Raw genomic sequence first — 16,866 nt, 5'->3', positions numbered from 1 at the left:
TCCTGACCTATGTCTCTACAGGTCTATGTAGGTCAGGCCATAAAACCCCAACACTGCCACCTGACCCCGCACTTTCTGCAATACCACAGCATTTGATTTCTATCTCATCGGCTTCTGATCCAGAGTACTTAACCTAGATTATCTAATCTAAAGCGTCTGCTGATCAAGAGTATCGGATTTAGAGAGCCTAATGTAAAGTGTCTAATCTAAAGTTCCTGGTCTGGAGTGCCCGGATTCGAGTGCTTGATCTAAAGTGTAGGAACAGGAATGCCTGATCTGGAGCATCTGATCTAGAATACCTAATTTAATGTTTCTGATCTATAGAGTCCCCAATCTAGAGAATTTAATCTAAATTCCCTGCTTCACGGTATCTAATCTTAAGTATTACACCTAAATATATCATAGCAATCTGTATGAACCCCTGAATGGTTCCTAGGAAGACCGCAGCCACGGGCTTGGTCATTAAATCAAGCCAGAAAAATATTTAGAATTGAGAGTCCTCAGTGGTTGAACCACTGAGGACTCTCAATTCTCAATTCTAAATTCTAAATATTTTTCTATCTACTGGCTAACACGGTACCAAGATATATTTCTTTCGTAAATCAAGCCAGTAATTGTAAGGCAAACTGCAATTGATATTTCCCAAAATTTAGATCCATAAAAAAAGAATTAGTTGGTCAAGACAAAGTTTTTTGAGATATTGAGCAACTTCTTTTTCCATAAATTTACTGCAGATAATTTTTCCCTATAGTGTAATGAAACAGGAGGAGACTGCTTCTTCAAGACGTACAGCTCAGGTGTGGACGCCATCCAGGAATGGTACCGTTTTCAATACATTAATATCCTGGCCAGAGTGCCCATGCATGGAGACATCAAGGAGGAACAGCTGGAGAACTTCATATTTGCCTGCAGATATAATGAGGAGCATTGTCTGAACGATAGGTAAGTGGCAGAGTAATGGAATCAGGGATGAAGAAGAAATCCAATACCATCAATGTGTAGAACGCCTTTCTTTACATTTTGTAATTAATTGGACTAATGTAGGTGGACGCTCTTTTGATGATTGAATTTAGGCTTTTCAACCACATTGCAAACAGTCATATAAAATCATGCAAATTCCATAGACAAGAGTTGGTGTTGGTATGGATCATGATGTAGACATGGTGATGCCATGATACACCTTTGGCAAAAGTAATTTCATAAGATTTCTGATCTGACCTGCACTTGGTATTATTGTGGAGTAGAAATGTCTAGTATTAACACAGCCTAGCCACGGAGATGTAGATCATAAAAACACATAAAATAGCGCCACTAAGTACTAGACAATGCACTACTACAACTACTACCAAGTTCCATACTGACTATGGAAGTGACATCTGAACAAGAACTGTGCATCAGGAGCTTCATGCCATGGTCAGGCAGATAAGCCCAAGGTCACAAAGCCAAGAAGTCTAAACTTCAAACTACTACTAAGTTCCATACTGACTATGGAAGTAACATCTGAACAAGAACTGTGCATCAGGAGCTTCATGCCATGGTCAGGCAGATAAGCCCAAGGTCACAAAGCCAAGAAGTCTAAACCTCAACACCACTGAATGAACTGGACGTCAATTGTGAGCCAGATTGTTTCCACCGTTCCAAACAGAGGCTGGGATGGCTTAGTCAATCCAAGGTTGGACATGATGACCCTTTAGGTCCCCTCCAACTGTAGCATTCTATGATTCTTTGATTCTATGATTCACTCTCTAATGCTCTTTTGGATAAATGGGCACAAATTTCCCCAGACACACTTAGGAAACATCTTGTAGAAGTCTTCAAAGAAATGAGAAGGTTGTTTTTTTGCCATCTATATTTCTGAATATGATAAGGTCAACAAGCGGTATCCACATACTTTTGGCCATGCGGTGTACGAAGGGTGTTCTCGTGAGATACATTGGGAGGTGTACAAATTGATTTGCATTCCCGTCTTCGGGATGTAATGTTTGTGCACAGAGAACATATTGCAATTGTCCTGAAGTAGCTTAAGACTGGTTATAAAAGCTTGATAAAAGAGAATTACTTGAGGATTTGTATTTGCTGGTAATTTTGATTTTCATTGAATTAGAAAATGACTGCAGAAATGTTAAAGAGATTATTTATCATGTTGCTACATGTAATAACAGCTGAGCCACCTATCGACTGCATAGCAACAAAAATGGTATGCAACTTCAAAAATTGAGATTTTCTTTTTACGTATCACCAGGAATTTCTCACACTTTCACCATGCAATCTACGGAAACTGCTACACGTTTAACCACAATCGTACTGAAAGTGAAACATGGAACTCCTCTATGCCGGGGATGAAAAATGGTTTGTCAATATTCAATATAAAGCAAGAATATAAATATAATACTGCTGCTATGTACAAGAATATAACTACTATAATACTGCCCCATGTACAAGAATATAACTACTATAATACTGCCCCTATGTACAAGAATATAACTACTATAATACTGCTGCTATGTACAAGAATATAACTACTATAATACTGCTCCTATGTGCAATAATATAACTACTATAATACTGCCCCTATGTACAAGAATATAACTACTATAATACTGCCACTATGTATAAGAATATAACTACTATAATACTGTCCCTATGTACAAGAATATAACTACTATAATACTGCTCCTATGTACAAGAATATAACTACTATAATACTGCTCCTATGTACAAGAATATAACTACTATAATACTGCTTCTATGTACAAGAATATAACTACTACAATACTGCTCCTATGTACAAGAATATAACTACTATAATACTGTCCCTATGTACAAGAATATAACTACTATAATACTGCCCCTATGTACAAGAATATAACTACTATAATACTGCCCCTATGTACAAGAATATAACTACTATAATACTGCCCCTATGTACAAGAATATAACTACTATAATACTGTCCCTATGTACAAGAATATAACTACTATAATACTGCCCCTATGTACAAGAATATTACTACTATAATACTGCTCCTATGTACAAGAATATAACTACTATAATACTGCCCCTATGTACAAGAATATAACTACTATAATACTGCTCCTATGTACAAGAATATAACTACTATAATACTGCTCCTATGTATAAGAATATAACTACTATAATACTGCCCCTATGTATAAGAATATAGCTACTATAATACTGCCCCTATGTACAAGAATATAACTACTATAATACTGCTCCTATGTATAAGAATATAACTACTATAATACTGCCCCTATGTTCAAGAATATATCTACTATAATACTGCTCCTATGTACAAGAATATAACTACTATAATACTGCCCCTATGTACAAGAATATAACTACTATAATACTGCTCCTATGTACAAGAATATAACTACTACAATACTGCTCCTATGTACAAGAATATAACTACTATAATACTGTCCCTATGTACAAGAATATAAATACTATAATACTGCCCCTATGTACAAGAATATAACTACTATAATACTGCCCCTATGTACAAGAATATAACTACTATAATACTGTCCCTATGTACAAGAATATAACTACTATAATACTGCCCCTATGTACAAGAATATTACTACTATAATACTGCTCCTATGTACAAGAATATAACTACTATAATACTGCCCTCTATGTACAAGAATATAACTACTATAATACTGTCCCCTATGTACAAGAATATATCTACTATAATACTGCCCCTATGTACAAGAATATAACTACTATAATACTGCCCCTATGTACAAGAATATAACTACTATAATACTGTCCCTATGTACAAGAATATAACTACTATAATACTGCCCCTATGTACAAGAATATAACTACTATAATACTGCCCCTATGTACAAGAATATAACTACTATAATACTGCTCCTATGTACAAGAATATAACTACTATAATACTGCTCCTATGTATAAGAATATAACTACTATAATACTGCCCCTATGTATAAGAATATAACTACTATAATACTGCCCCTATGTACAAGAATATAACTACTATAATACTGCTCCTATGTATAAGAATATAACTACTATAATACTGCCCCTATGTTCAAGAATATATCTACTATAATACTGCTCCTATGTACAAGAATATAACTACTATAATACTGCCCCTATGTACAAGAATATAACTACTATAATACTGCTCCTATGTACAAGAATATAACTACTACAATACTGCTCCTATGTACAAGAATATAACTACTATAATACTGCTCCTATGTATAAGAATATAACTACTATAATACTGCCCCTATGTTCAAGAATATATCTACTATAATACTGCTCCTATGTACAAGAATATAACTACTATAATACTGCCCCTATGTACAAGAATATAACTACTATAATACTGCTCCTATGTACAAGAATATAACTACTACAATACTGCTCCTATGTACAAGAATATAACTACTATAATACTGTCCCTATGTACAAGAATATAAATACTATAATACTGCCCCTATGTACAAGAATATAACTACTATAATACTGCCCCTATGTACAAGAATATAACTACTATAATACTGTCCCTATGTACAAGAATATAACTACTATAATACTGCCCCTATGTACAAGAATATTACTACTATAATACTGCTCCTATGTACAAGAATATAACTACTATAATACTGCCCTCTATGTACAAGAATATAACTACTATAATACTGTCCCCTATGTACAAGAATATATCTACTATAATACTGCCCCTATGTACAAGAATATAACTACTATAATACTGCCCCTATGTACAAGAATATAACTACTATAATACTGTCCCTATGTACAAGAATATAACTACTATAATACTGCCCCTATGTACAAGAATATAACTACTATAATACTGCCCCTATGTACAAGAATATAACTACTATAATACTGTCCCTATGTACAAGAATATAACTACTATAATACTGCCCCTATGTACAAGAATATAACTACTACAATACTGCTCCTATGTGCAAGAATATAACTACTATAATACTGTCCCTATGTACAAGAATATAACTACTATAATACTGCCCCTATGTACAAGAATATAACTACTATAATACTGCCCCTATGTACAAGAATATAACTACTATAATACTGTCCCTATGTACAAGAATATAACTACTATAATACTGCCCCTATGTACAAGAATATTACTACTATAATACTGCTCCTATGTACAAGAATATAACTACTATAATACTGCCCTCTATGTACAAGAATATAACTACTATAATACTGTCCCTATGTACAAGAATATATCTACTATAATACTGCCCCTATGTACAAGAATATAACTACTATAATACTGCTCCTATGTACAAGAATATAACTACTATAATACTGCTCCTATGTACAAGAATATAACTACTATAATACTGCCCCCTATGTACAAGACTATAACTACTATAATACTGCTCCTATGTACAAGAATATAACTTATATAATACTGCTTCTATGTACAAGAATATATCAATAATACTTGTCTAAATAGTAAAATGTACAAAAAAATTACGTCCAAAATAAAGACAAGAAATCTGAGGTACAGTATACAGTAATTGCTTCATTTCTGAAAGTGTCCTTCAATGTCTTTCAGGATTAACCCTCGTCCTTCGTACAGAGCAACATGATTATATTCCATTGCTGTCCTCTGTGGCTGGAGCACGTGTCCTGGTCCATGGTCACAGAGAACCGGCCTTCATGGATGATGCTGGGTTTAACATCCAGCCAGGTGTAGAGACCTCTATTGGTTTGAAAAAAGTAGGTGGAATGCCAAAGAATCACATTTATAATAAGAAAAAAGGCATGTAACATATTTAAAAAAAAAAAAATCTGAATAATATGGCAATAAAATACAGGCAAAAAGACCCTTTTTCAATTACATGCTCTGTTGTTTGAAAACTTTTTGGGGAAAGTGAATATCCCCCTTAACTCAAATACTTTCTAATAATAATGAGATGACTCTGCTTATTCACCAAAATCTATACAGCAAAGCTGACAATTTAGCTTCAGAATATAGAAATGTCAGCTCATTGACCAGTAGGAAAACTAGAATATTTCAAATGTTGTTTTACTTGTATAGTCACAAAAAATAGTGTATGGAGTGGGCTCAGAAATTGAGGTTGACCATCAGTGTTACATGCCTGGCACTTGACAGTATCTGATTTGATCGGCTCTAGCTCTGATCGCACCATTTTAACCTCTTAAGTGCTGCTTCAAAATGGTGGCTGTTAGTTCTGATGGCCATCATCCCACCTGATCGATGTACTTGGGCTTTATAGGAGATTCTCGGGTTCACAATACACTGCAATACTGAAGTATTGCAGTGTACTGCATAGGCGTTCAAGGGATTGAAGGTTCAAGTTCCCTAAGGGGACTAATTAAAAATGTAAAAAAATAAATAAAAGTTTAAATCACTCCCCCCTTCTTCTCGAAAGTAGAAAAATGAAAGAAAAAAGGTAATAAAATAATAAACATATTTACTTTTGTCATAAACACCAAATATGGTGAACTAATAAAATATAAAAATATTTCTCCCATACAGTGGCTGCTAAAATGGAAAATAAAAAATCAAAAAGCTAGAATTATTTTTTTCGTTGCATAATTTCCCCACTAAATGCCTGAAGAAAAATGTTGTATGTACCCCAAAAATGGTATTGATCAGAATTTCAGCTCAAGCTGCAAAAATTAATTTGTGTGGGCCTTCCTTCACACATGTCTATTGGTGAAAAAAAATAAGTTACCGGTCTCAAAAAAACAGGGGCACAAATGTAATTTTTCTTTAAAGTTTACAATTTTTTTAACCACTAAATTTTTTTTTTAAAAAGTTTGGTTTTGCCATAAACTTGGAGAATCATGTTGCCAGCTCAGTTTTACAGCAAAGTAAACACAGTAAGTAATAAAACCCAAAATACGATTTCAGAGGACATGGAAGTATTTCAGTACATTGTATAGTAAAGTGAATGGTGTTGTTCAAAACTACAACTCGTCTCGCAAAAAAACAAGCCCTTGATCGTTCATATCAGCTGAAAAGTAAAAAAGTTGTGGCTCTTGTTAGAAGTGGAGTTAAAAAATGGAAGTGGATAAAATAAAAAATTACCCCATCTTATTAGGTTAAGAACCTGCTTTAAATCATAGATCAGTTCCAAGAAACTTTGTAATATATCTTATCAGATAAATCTGCTTCTTTCCCCTGGATGCATCTTTCATTCTCAAAATTCTGCATTCTCAGGTAAAATGTGTCTTAATGAATAAAGATTTTCCCATTACTGAGATAAAAGATGACATTAGGTATTTGTAAAGTTCTATAGAGAGCTGTAACTGACGTTTCAGGAGAACGTGCAGGAGAATGTCTGTGTAGTCCTCTAGTTCCTCCCCAGAATATCTGTGCTTGCCTCTAGCTCCACCCCAGAATGCCTGTGTAACACCCTAGGAAGCCGGTTGTTACAGTGGTATTGCCTTCCTCACGGGGAGGGTGATGCCATGCCTGGAAGCGACAAGGATCCCTTTAACAGGTAACACGTACATACAACACTGTTCTGACTCCAGGCCAGAAGGGAGAGCTCGAGACCCGGTTAGAGGGTAACTCCCCTATATATTCTGGCTGGAGGATGAGTTAGTGGCGAGTTTGTGAGGAGAGCTGGAGCCGATCAGACGTGCGGTTCTGCAGCTCCTGACAGGAGAGTCAGACAGTCTGTAGGAGACAGTGAGGGAAGAAGGAGCACAGGAGGAGAGAGAAGCTGGAGTGGAGCTGCGGTTGGGCTCACTCCAGGTTTCAGCGCAAGTAACCAGAGGCCAGAAGTCCGAAGTAGTGGGGGTAACTGTATGCCCCACAGCAGAAACCGGCGGACAGGAGATTCCAAGTCTCCTGGCCACAACTACACCCGAAGGCATAGCAGCAGATAGAGCCTGGAGTCACCACGAGAAAGGGACCCCTGTAAAAAGGTTTGAGTTGCCTGCCATATGGGTAGTGTCCACCTAAAGGGACAGAGTGAGAGAGGAACTTGAGCAGAGCCACAGGCAACAAGGGACTGAGAACACAGCACATTAAGGAAGGCTTCCAACCCCACTTGGCTAAGGGGATTCCGAATCGCTTCCAGGCTTCCAAAGACCGCCTGTAACGTGTACCTGAACTGCACCAGTAAAAGGTAAAGAGACTGCAACCTTGTGTCCTCCAATTCTTTCCTGCATTTCACCCTCTATCACCCTTACCAAATTTACCAGGAGCACTGGGGAGTAAGTTCTAACTGTGGGTAACTATACCATCTCCGCTGCAATAGCATCATCCACAGAGGACCCCTTTAAGGCTAGGTTCACATTGCATTAATAGCAGCCCATTCAGCACATACACTAACGGGCTGCTGTTAACGCAAGTGCCGACGTTCCAACGCGCTAGCAGTGATGGACCCGGAAACGCTGCAGCCTGCGTCTTGGGTCCGTCACTCAATGACGGCACATCGCTAGCGCACGCCCGTTGTGGGCGTGCGCTAGCGATGTGTCTGACATTGCATTCAATGGCGACGTTAACGGACTACGTTACACCGCGTTATGCCGCGGTGTAGCATAGTCCATTTAACGGAGTCACTGAATGCAATGGGAACCTAGCCTAAGCAGCGTCGGCCATCCCTAGCCAAGTACCACAGGTGGCGTCATGAACACTACATTAGACTTTATTTTGTATTTCCATTTATCCTTTTATTGGATTCCCAGGGCCACGGAGCGGGTCACTGCTGCCATGACACATCCCTTTAAGAAACAGGCCTGCTACCGAGTACTCCACGGTCCTAGCGGGCACTCCATCTGTGTCGCCTCCAGCTCCTCCCCAAAATGTCTGTCTGCCTCTAGCTCCTCCCCAGAATGTCTGTGTCTGCCTCTAGCTCCTCCCCAGAATGTCTGTGTCTGCCTCTAGCTCCTCCCCAGAATGTCTGTGTCAGCCTCTAGCTCCTTCTCAGAATGTCTGTATCGCCCTCTAGCTCCTCCCCAGAATGTCTGTGTCAGCCTCCAGCTCCTCCCTACAATGTCTGTGTCAGCCTCCAGCTCCTCCCTACAATGTCTGTGTCGGCCTTTAGCTCCTCCCCAGAATGTCAGTCAGCCTTTAGCTCCTCCCCAGAAAGTATGTGTTAGCCTCTAGCTCCTCCCCAGAATGTCTGTCTCCACCTCTAGCTCCTCCCCAGAATGTCTGTCTCCACCTCTAGCTCCTCCCCAGAATGTCTGTCTCCACCTCTAGCTCCTCTCCAGAATGTCTGTCTCCACCTCTAGCTCCTCTCCAGAATGTCTGTCTCCACCTCTAGCTCCTCCCCAGAATATCTGTGTCAGCCTCTAGCTCCTCCCCAGAATGTCTGTCTCCCCCTCTAGCTCCTCCCCAGAATGTATGTCTCCACCTCTAGCTCCTCCCCAGAATGTCTGTCTCCCCCTCTAGCTCCTCCCCAGAATGTCTGTCTCCACCTCTAGCTCCTCCCCTCTTCGTAGAATTTTTAAAGCACCAACTGTCATCTTTCATTAATGTAACATCCTCTCATCAATGAATACAGATTTTGAGAATGAATGATCAGTCTAGGAGGAGAAAGAAGTAGATTTCTCTGATAAGATATATTACAAAGTTTCTTCTTTTCACTTGTACTATCGATTTTATGAAATAAAAATGAAAACATTGGTAACTCTTTAAATCATATGTCTTCTTACAATTCATTCCTTTAGACGCATTAAGATTACTGGTGGGTAAGGATGGGCATGGATTTGACACAATGCTCACGGCTGGTAAAAAACGGAAACAGAGGAAAAATGGAAGATTATCGGATCCAGAGCAGTGATGAATAACAGTCTGTTTGTCGTGTATAACAAAAGAAAACTGATGTCTAAGGGCCATGTTCACACGTTCAGTATTTTACATCAGCATTTGTAAGCCAAAATCCGGAGAGGAAAAGTATAATAGAAACACGTCACCACTTCTGCATTTATCACCCACTCCTGGTTTTGGCTTACAAATACTGATGCAAAATACTGACCAAATACTGAACGTGTGAACGTGGCCTAATACGGCTAATATCATTGGAAATTCCAATATGTCATTCATGTTGTCAGTGTCATAGTTCTGGTTACAGAGGTAGTCTGGAACCCAAAAAAATGTTGCCCTATCCAGAGACTAGGTCGTCAATTCGAGATGGGTCAGGGTCCAACACCCGACACCCCCACCGATCAGCTGATTACTACTTACTGTACATAGTGGCCGGATATAAGCAATGTACGGAGCAGTAGGTCATCACTATGACAGTCCTGACAACCCCTTTAAATGTATCTTTAATTTATCTTCTCAAAACAGGAAACAGTGAGCCGCCTCGGTGGAGACTACAGTGACTGCTCAGAAGATGGCAGCGATGTCGGTGTGGTGAATTTATACAACAGTGACTACACTCAACAGGTAACAACAAGGAGTTCAAATTCATCCCCTTGATGCCTATAATGGTAACCCCCCGCCCCCCCGCGATCAGCTGACATGCAATGAGACCGGACCCTGCAGATTAATCCCATAGATGCTGCAGTCAATAACAACAGAAACCTACAGCAAAAATGTGCAAAACTTAAAAAATGAAAAAAAAGTATATTTTTATTAACACATGATTAAAAAACAACAAATAATACATAAAGTAACATCCAGACGAGCAATGACGCCGGACTCCTGGATGTTTAGAAAATAGGTAGTACAAGCAATTAATATCTTAGCACTGAGGATAATCTTAGAAGAAAAAGAGTCAGAGTCCAGGGTTGTGAATGCTTAGAGGCAAAAACAGTAAAGAAGAAGGCGGGTGTCATATATAATAAAGTACACAGTGGTATTAGTAAAGCCTCACCTATAGAAAATGCACATGACGCGAGTTTCACATCAAGCTTCATCAGGGGGTAGTTATCATGTAGCGATGAGCTTGTTGTTAGGCAATTCCTGTATGTGAACCAACAAAGAAATAAACACACACCGGCGCTCCCAGGGGAGTGAACAAGAAGGCTGCAGGTGCCTAGACAGTAACTGTGCTGATTCTGTCGAATAACAAAGGGAAATACTAAATAAATAAAGGCACCGCGCCAACTAGATACATAATACGTGAATATACAGACTGAGCGTCTAACTGGACGCAGCGTGATGCACAATGAGAATATAGGTAGTATCAATAGCAGAATAGGTGCCTATTATGTCCGAAATTCCACATGAATTGCGTGGCTGCTATTAAAAAGGAAACATACACTTACTGGCTAATGATGTAGCTGCTTGTAAGGGTAATACGTTCTCAGGAGAGCTGCAATAGTCCTAATAGCTTGTAGAAACAGGATCGCCAGCGGCCCATAGAAGTATTAGTCCAGTATCCAGAGTGGCGATATCCAGGGCAGCGGCGTGGGGCGGTACAAACACCCGAAAATGAAGGGAGCGTCCTCCCTGGTGAGTGTGTGCCCGCCGCGCACGTCAGGAACACCGCTTGCCGGCACACGTGGACCAGGGGAAGCTGGTGCACGGAGCGGTGAAAAAAAAGGGGGCGTGGTAAAGGTGACGTCACCAAAACAAGAAGACAGAGGACGGATGCCGCACAGGACCACACTTGCCTACGCGTTTCGAAGGTCTACGGACCTTCTTCGTCAGGGCTGAGGATACTGGCGGTCTCTTAGTCCTTTTAAAGCACCATGTGCCCCCATAATGCACCAGCCCCTGGGACACTGCAAACCTATTGGATATTTCCCGGTTTTTACTATGTATAGTTAAACCCTTATTTATTTCTCCTCTTCACGTTGTTAGTGGCCCAATAGGTTTGCACCTTTACCACGCCCCCTTTTTTTTCACCGCTCCGTGCACCAGCTTCCCCTGGTCCACGTGTGCCGGCAAGCGGTGTTCCTGACGTGCGCGGCGGGCACACACTCACCAGGGAGGACGCTCCCTTCATTTTCGGGTGTTTGTGCCGCCCCACGCCGCTGCCCTGGATATCGCCACTCTGGATACTGGACTAATACTTCTATGGGCCGCTGGCGATCCTGTTTCTACAAGCTATTAGGACTATTGCAGCTCTCCTGAGAACGTATTACCCTTACAAGCAGCTACATCATTAGCCAGTAAGTGTATGTTTCCTTTTTAATAGCAGCCACGCAATTCAAGTGGAATTTCGGACATAATAGGCACCTATTCTGCTATTGATACTACCTATATTCTCATTGTGCATCACGCTGCGTCCAGTTAGACGCTCACTCTGTATATTCACGTATTATGTATCTAGTTGGCGCGGTGCCTTTGTTTATTTAGTAATTCCTGTATGTGTTTTAGCTGTCGAACAGCCGCAAGGCAGGCAGGTGCGGGGATTCAAACACATTTTTCAAGCACGCCAAAGACACTCGGTTATCACCCGAGCATGCTGGGATAACACCTTATCCGAACACGTTCGCTCATCACTGTTAAAATGTACATTAAGCAGACTATTAAAATCAAAGAATACATTATCGGAAGTGATGGACTGCAGTTATTTATTTAAAAGGGTGTGAAACCAAATTTTAACCCCTTAATGACTTTGGGATATTCCATTTTTGCGAAAAGCCAGGTGATGCAAATTTCCCAGCTTTATAAAAACCCAGCCGCCTTTAATTTTGTGACAAAAAACAGCGGCCATAGGTTCTTCTAAGCAGCTGTCTAGCACTCTGAAAATGAAAATGGTGGAGGCCCACAAAGCAGGAGAAGGCTATAAGAAGATAGTAAAGCGTTTTCAACTTGCCATTTCCTCAGAAATGTAATTAAGAAATGACAGTTACCTGGAACAGTGGAGGTCAAGATAAGGTCTGGAAGACCAAGCAAAATTTCAGTGAGAGCTGCTCGTAGGATTGCCAGAGAAGCTAACCAGAACCCCTGCTTAACTGTAAAAGACCTTCAGAAAGATTTAGCAGACTCTGTGGTCGTGGTACATTGTTCTACTGTTCAGAGACACCTGCACAAATATGGCCTTCATGGAAGATTCATCAGAAGAAAACCAGTGTTAGAAGTATGCAAGAAAACATCTAAACAAGCTGATGCATTGTGGAAACAAGTCCTGCGGATTGATGAGGTTAAAATAGAACTGTGTGTCCACAATGATCAAAGGTATGTGTGGAGAAAAAAAGCAAAGAATTTCAGGAAAAGAACATCTCAACAACCATTAAGATTGGGGAGGATCAATCATGCTTTGGGGTTGTGTTGCAGCAAATGGCACAGGGAACATTTCTCGGGTAGAGGGAAGAATGGATTCAATGAAATTTCAACAAACTCTTGATGCAAATGTAACACCATCTGTAAAGTTGAAAAGAGGAAGAGGATGGCTTCTACAAATCGATAATGATCCTAAACACACGTCAAAATCCACAATAAACGACCTCAAAAGACGCAAGCTGAAGGTTTTACAATGGCCCTCACAGTCCCCTGATCTGAATATCATTGAAAATCTGTGGCTAGACCTCAAAATAGCAGAGGATGGAAGACGAGCCAGGAATCTCACAGAACTGGAGGAATTCTCCAAGGAAGAATGGATGAAAATACCTCAAACAAGAATTGAAAGACTTTTGTCTGGCTACAAAAAAGCATTTACAAGCTGTGATACTTGCAAAAGAGGGTGCTATCCATGAAGTAACGTAAAATATGAAAATAAAAAGCCTAAAAAGCAAAGGAAATGTGTCATCTTTAATTGTAGGCCTTTTAGAGATCATCTCATCTGCAACTTGCTTAACTGTTCACAATAACAGTAATTTTGATCACAGGTGCCCAAAATTTGACATTCCACTATATAATGTGTACACGATATAGACTTCTGCATTCAGTGTCCATTCCTTGTGAGCACTTTCACATTTATATACACAGTAATCCCCCACGTAGCAGCTGTAGACGTGGACCCTCCTGCTGTGATGTCAGCATAGCGCAGTGAGGTCTAAGCCAATCACATGTCTGATGTCACCCGACGTTCTTCTTCAGGCTTTTTACTAAAAAAAAAAAAAGTGTAGGGTTCGATGAGACAAACTGACCAGTGTCATTAAACAACCACTGATTGGTAAATATTTAATGTCTAATAAGCTATTTACACAGGAAGATGATGAAACACACTGAACTATCTGTAATGGATCATTCAGTTTTCATTGTCCTCTACAGCAACATTCATATTTTGCACAGGATGATGTGCTGCCGAGAACTAAGTGTAGAACAAAAGATCATTACACCTGGTGAACGAGCAACCGAGCGGTAGCATGTTTACACTGAACAATCCTAGGAATACTTTTGCAAGATAATCTTAAAGCGTAAATGGGCCATATAAATCTGCAGCTGCATCTCCCTCCTTCCCCTCCTCCATGTCTTCTATTTACTGTTTACACTACATGAATTTGTTAAAAACAGAGGGAGATTGAGGAACATTTATAAAGAGGAGGGAACTACAGGAAGCATTAGATAGATAGATAGATAGATAGATAGATAGATAGATAGATAGATAGATAATAGATAGATAATAGATAAATAGATAATAGATAGATAGATTGATAGATGATAGAAAGATAAAAGATAGATAGATAGATAAATAGATAATAGATAGATGATAGATAATACATAGATAATAGATAGATAAGAGATAGATTGATGATAAATAATAGATAGATAGATAATAGATAGATAAATAGATAATAGACAGATAATAGATAGATGATAAGTAATAGATAGATAGATAGATAGATAGATAGATAATAGATAGATAATAGGACTAATAAAAGTCTACTTTATTGTAGTTTCCTTCTGCTGTCTAACAAACAGACAATCCCTGCATGTGTTGCGACTGTTGAACAGCCGTGAGACATGCAGCCACAGGGACTGGAACATATTTTTCGAGCACTCCGAAGTTACTCGGTTACACCCGAGCATGCTCAGATAACACCCTTTCCGAGCACGTTCGCTCATCACTAATGACTACATCCCCCACACTGCAGTGCAGCACAGGACGCCGGCGCAGCATCTTACCAAGAACAGAATTGTTTTATTTGCACTTTTTGGTGGCTTTAGTGTAACCCCACAGAATTAATAACGGCCTCTTTCCCCTCTCGCCCCGGCCTTCCTCTAGGTCTGTGTGCGCTCCTGCTTTCAGACCATCATGGTGCAGCGCTGCGGTTGTGCTTACGCCTTTTATCCTCTTCCTGAAGGAGCAGAGTTCTGCGACTACGAGAAGCACCCGAGCTGGGGTAAGAGGATGACAGTGGCGGGTTATTAATCTAACGGGGGGGGGGGTTGGAAAACACTTGTGCTCCCCAATATAGGATTCCTTGCACTACGTTTTGTGAACCGTTTCATTGCAGTTAATGTTTCCGTATATGAACGCAATAACAGAGATTTGTCCTGAAATAGAAGTATGTATACTTCGAAAGGCGTTGACCAATAAACCAGTCGTACTCGGATTGGCATCTCTCATCCTTCCTACATGGCAGCGCAGACGTAACCCACTCGTTTCTCCATTGCCAGCACAAAATGACTGTTCAAACCAAGCACGGGCACTTGGTGCACCATCGGCAGGGCAGACTAGTCCATTGCACCTTGTGACCTACTTGTTTTCCACCTTTTTCCATCCACCTCAGCTCTTGTAAAACCAAAGCTATCAATCAAGAAAGAGACGGAAAACTAGTAGATAGAAAGGAAGGTGCCCTGAACTACTTGTCCAAAATGCTTGTGCTTGGTTTGAACAGTCATTTTATGCTGATAGACTCCATTTAGGATGGCAAATAGTGTCCAATAAGACAACCCTTATCTAAATCCACAAAATCTGGCAACCAGTTGACTTTAGTGAATTTAGCATGAAAAGGTGGTCATATAATATATGTTTGATAAAGGGGGGGTTCTCAAAAATTAAATATTCTTATTAAGGTCAGCAAATGACGTAGATGAGGCAACCCCTTTACTGAGCCTCTAGAGCACATTGCCCATTGAAATCACCCTTGTGTATTCAAAGTACTAAAGAAAATGACACAAAACCCTTTAAGACCATCCTTGTGCATTCAAAGTACTAAATTAGATAACATAAAATCCTTTAAGACCATCTTTGTTCTTTCAAAATGCTAAACAAAACGACACAGAATCGCTTGAAACCACCCTTGTGCACTGAAAGTACTAAATAAAATGCCACAAAGCAAATTAAGTCCACCCTTGTGTACACAAAGTATTAAACAACAGGACACAAATCCCGTTATGACGAGCCTTGTGCATTCAAAGTACTAAACAAAATTGCATAGAATCTTTTGAAACCACTCTTGTGCACTGAAAGTACTAAATAAAATAAATGTCATGAAGCTCATTAAGACCCCCCTTGTGTACTCAAAGTACTAAACAAAATTGCATAGAATCTTTTGGATCCACACTGGTGCATTCAAAGTACTAAACAAAATTACTTAGAATCATTTGAAACCACCCATGTGCACTGAAAATACTAAATAAAATGCCACAAAGCAAATTAAGACCACCCTTGTGTACTCATAGTACTAAGCAAAATGGCACAAAACCATTCAAGACAACCCTATGGCACCGCACCACCCTTGTGCATTCAAAGTACTAAATAGAAAATGAGTTATACTAGGAATCAAAACTTTACATGTAAAAGGATCTTCTATCTATTATCTATCTATCTATCTATCTATCTATCTATCTATCTATCTATCTATCTATCTATCTATCTATCTATCTAATGTTAGAGAAAATAAACCATGGAAGGAGCCTGACTTTAAATACTTGCAGTCCACTTTAATACAAGCGGGTGCAACAACAAGTTCAATTGACCGGCGTTAGTCTGTGCAGCTTTCATGGTAATTTTAGCACTATGATTA

At 39.5% G+C, this 16,866-nt stretch overlaps 1 protein-coding gene across 2 annotated transcripts in view; it reads left to right on the top strand.

The window, feature by feature from the left end:
- SCNN1A (sodium channel epithelial 1 subunit alpha) overlaps positions 1 to 16,866 on the top strand; it is a 114,751-nt gene that overhangs the window by 18,973 nt on the left and 78,912 nt on the right. For both annotated transcript variants that reach the window (XM_077258241.1, XM_077258242.1), the window contains exons 4-8: positions 752 to 942; positions 2,243 to 2,349; positions 5,624 to 5,787; positions 10,346 to 10,444; positions 15,120 to 15,237. In XM_077258241.1, coding sequence (XP_077114356.1) covers positions 752 to 942; positions 2,243 to 2,349; positions 5,624 to 5,787; positions 10,346 to 10,444; positions 15,120 to 15,237 — 679 coding nt within the window. The remainder of the gene's footprint in view (positions 1 to 751; positions 943 to 2,242; positions 2,350 to 5,623; positions 5,788 to 10,345; positions 10,445 to 15,119; positions 15,238 to 16,866) is intronic.

The sequence above is a fragment of the Ranitomeya variabilis genome, chromosome 4 (assembly GCF_051348905.1).
Source record: "Ranitomeya variabilis isolate aRanVar5 chromosome 4, aRanVar5.hap1, whole genome shotgun sequence".
Classification (NCBI taxonomy): domain Eukaryota; kingdom Metazoa; phylum Chordata; class Amphibia; order Anura; family Dendrobatidae; genus Ranitomeya; species Ranitomeya variabilis.
Note: the sequence above shows the minus strand (reverse complement) of the source record. Positions and strands in the feature narration are given on the sequence as shown.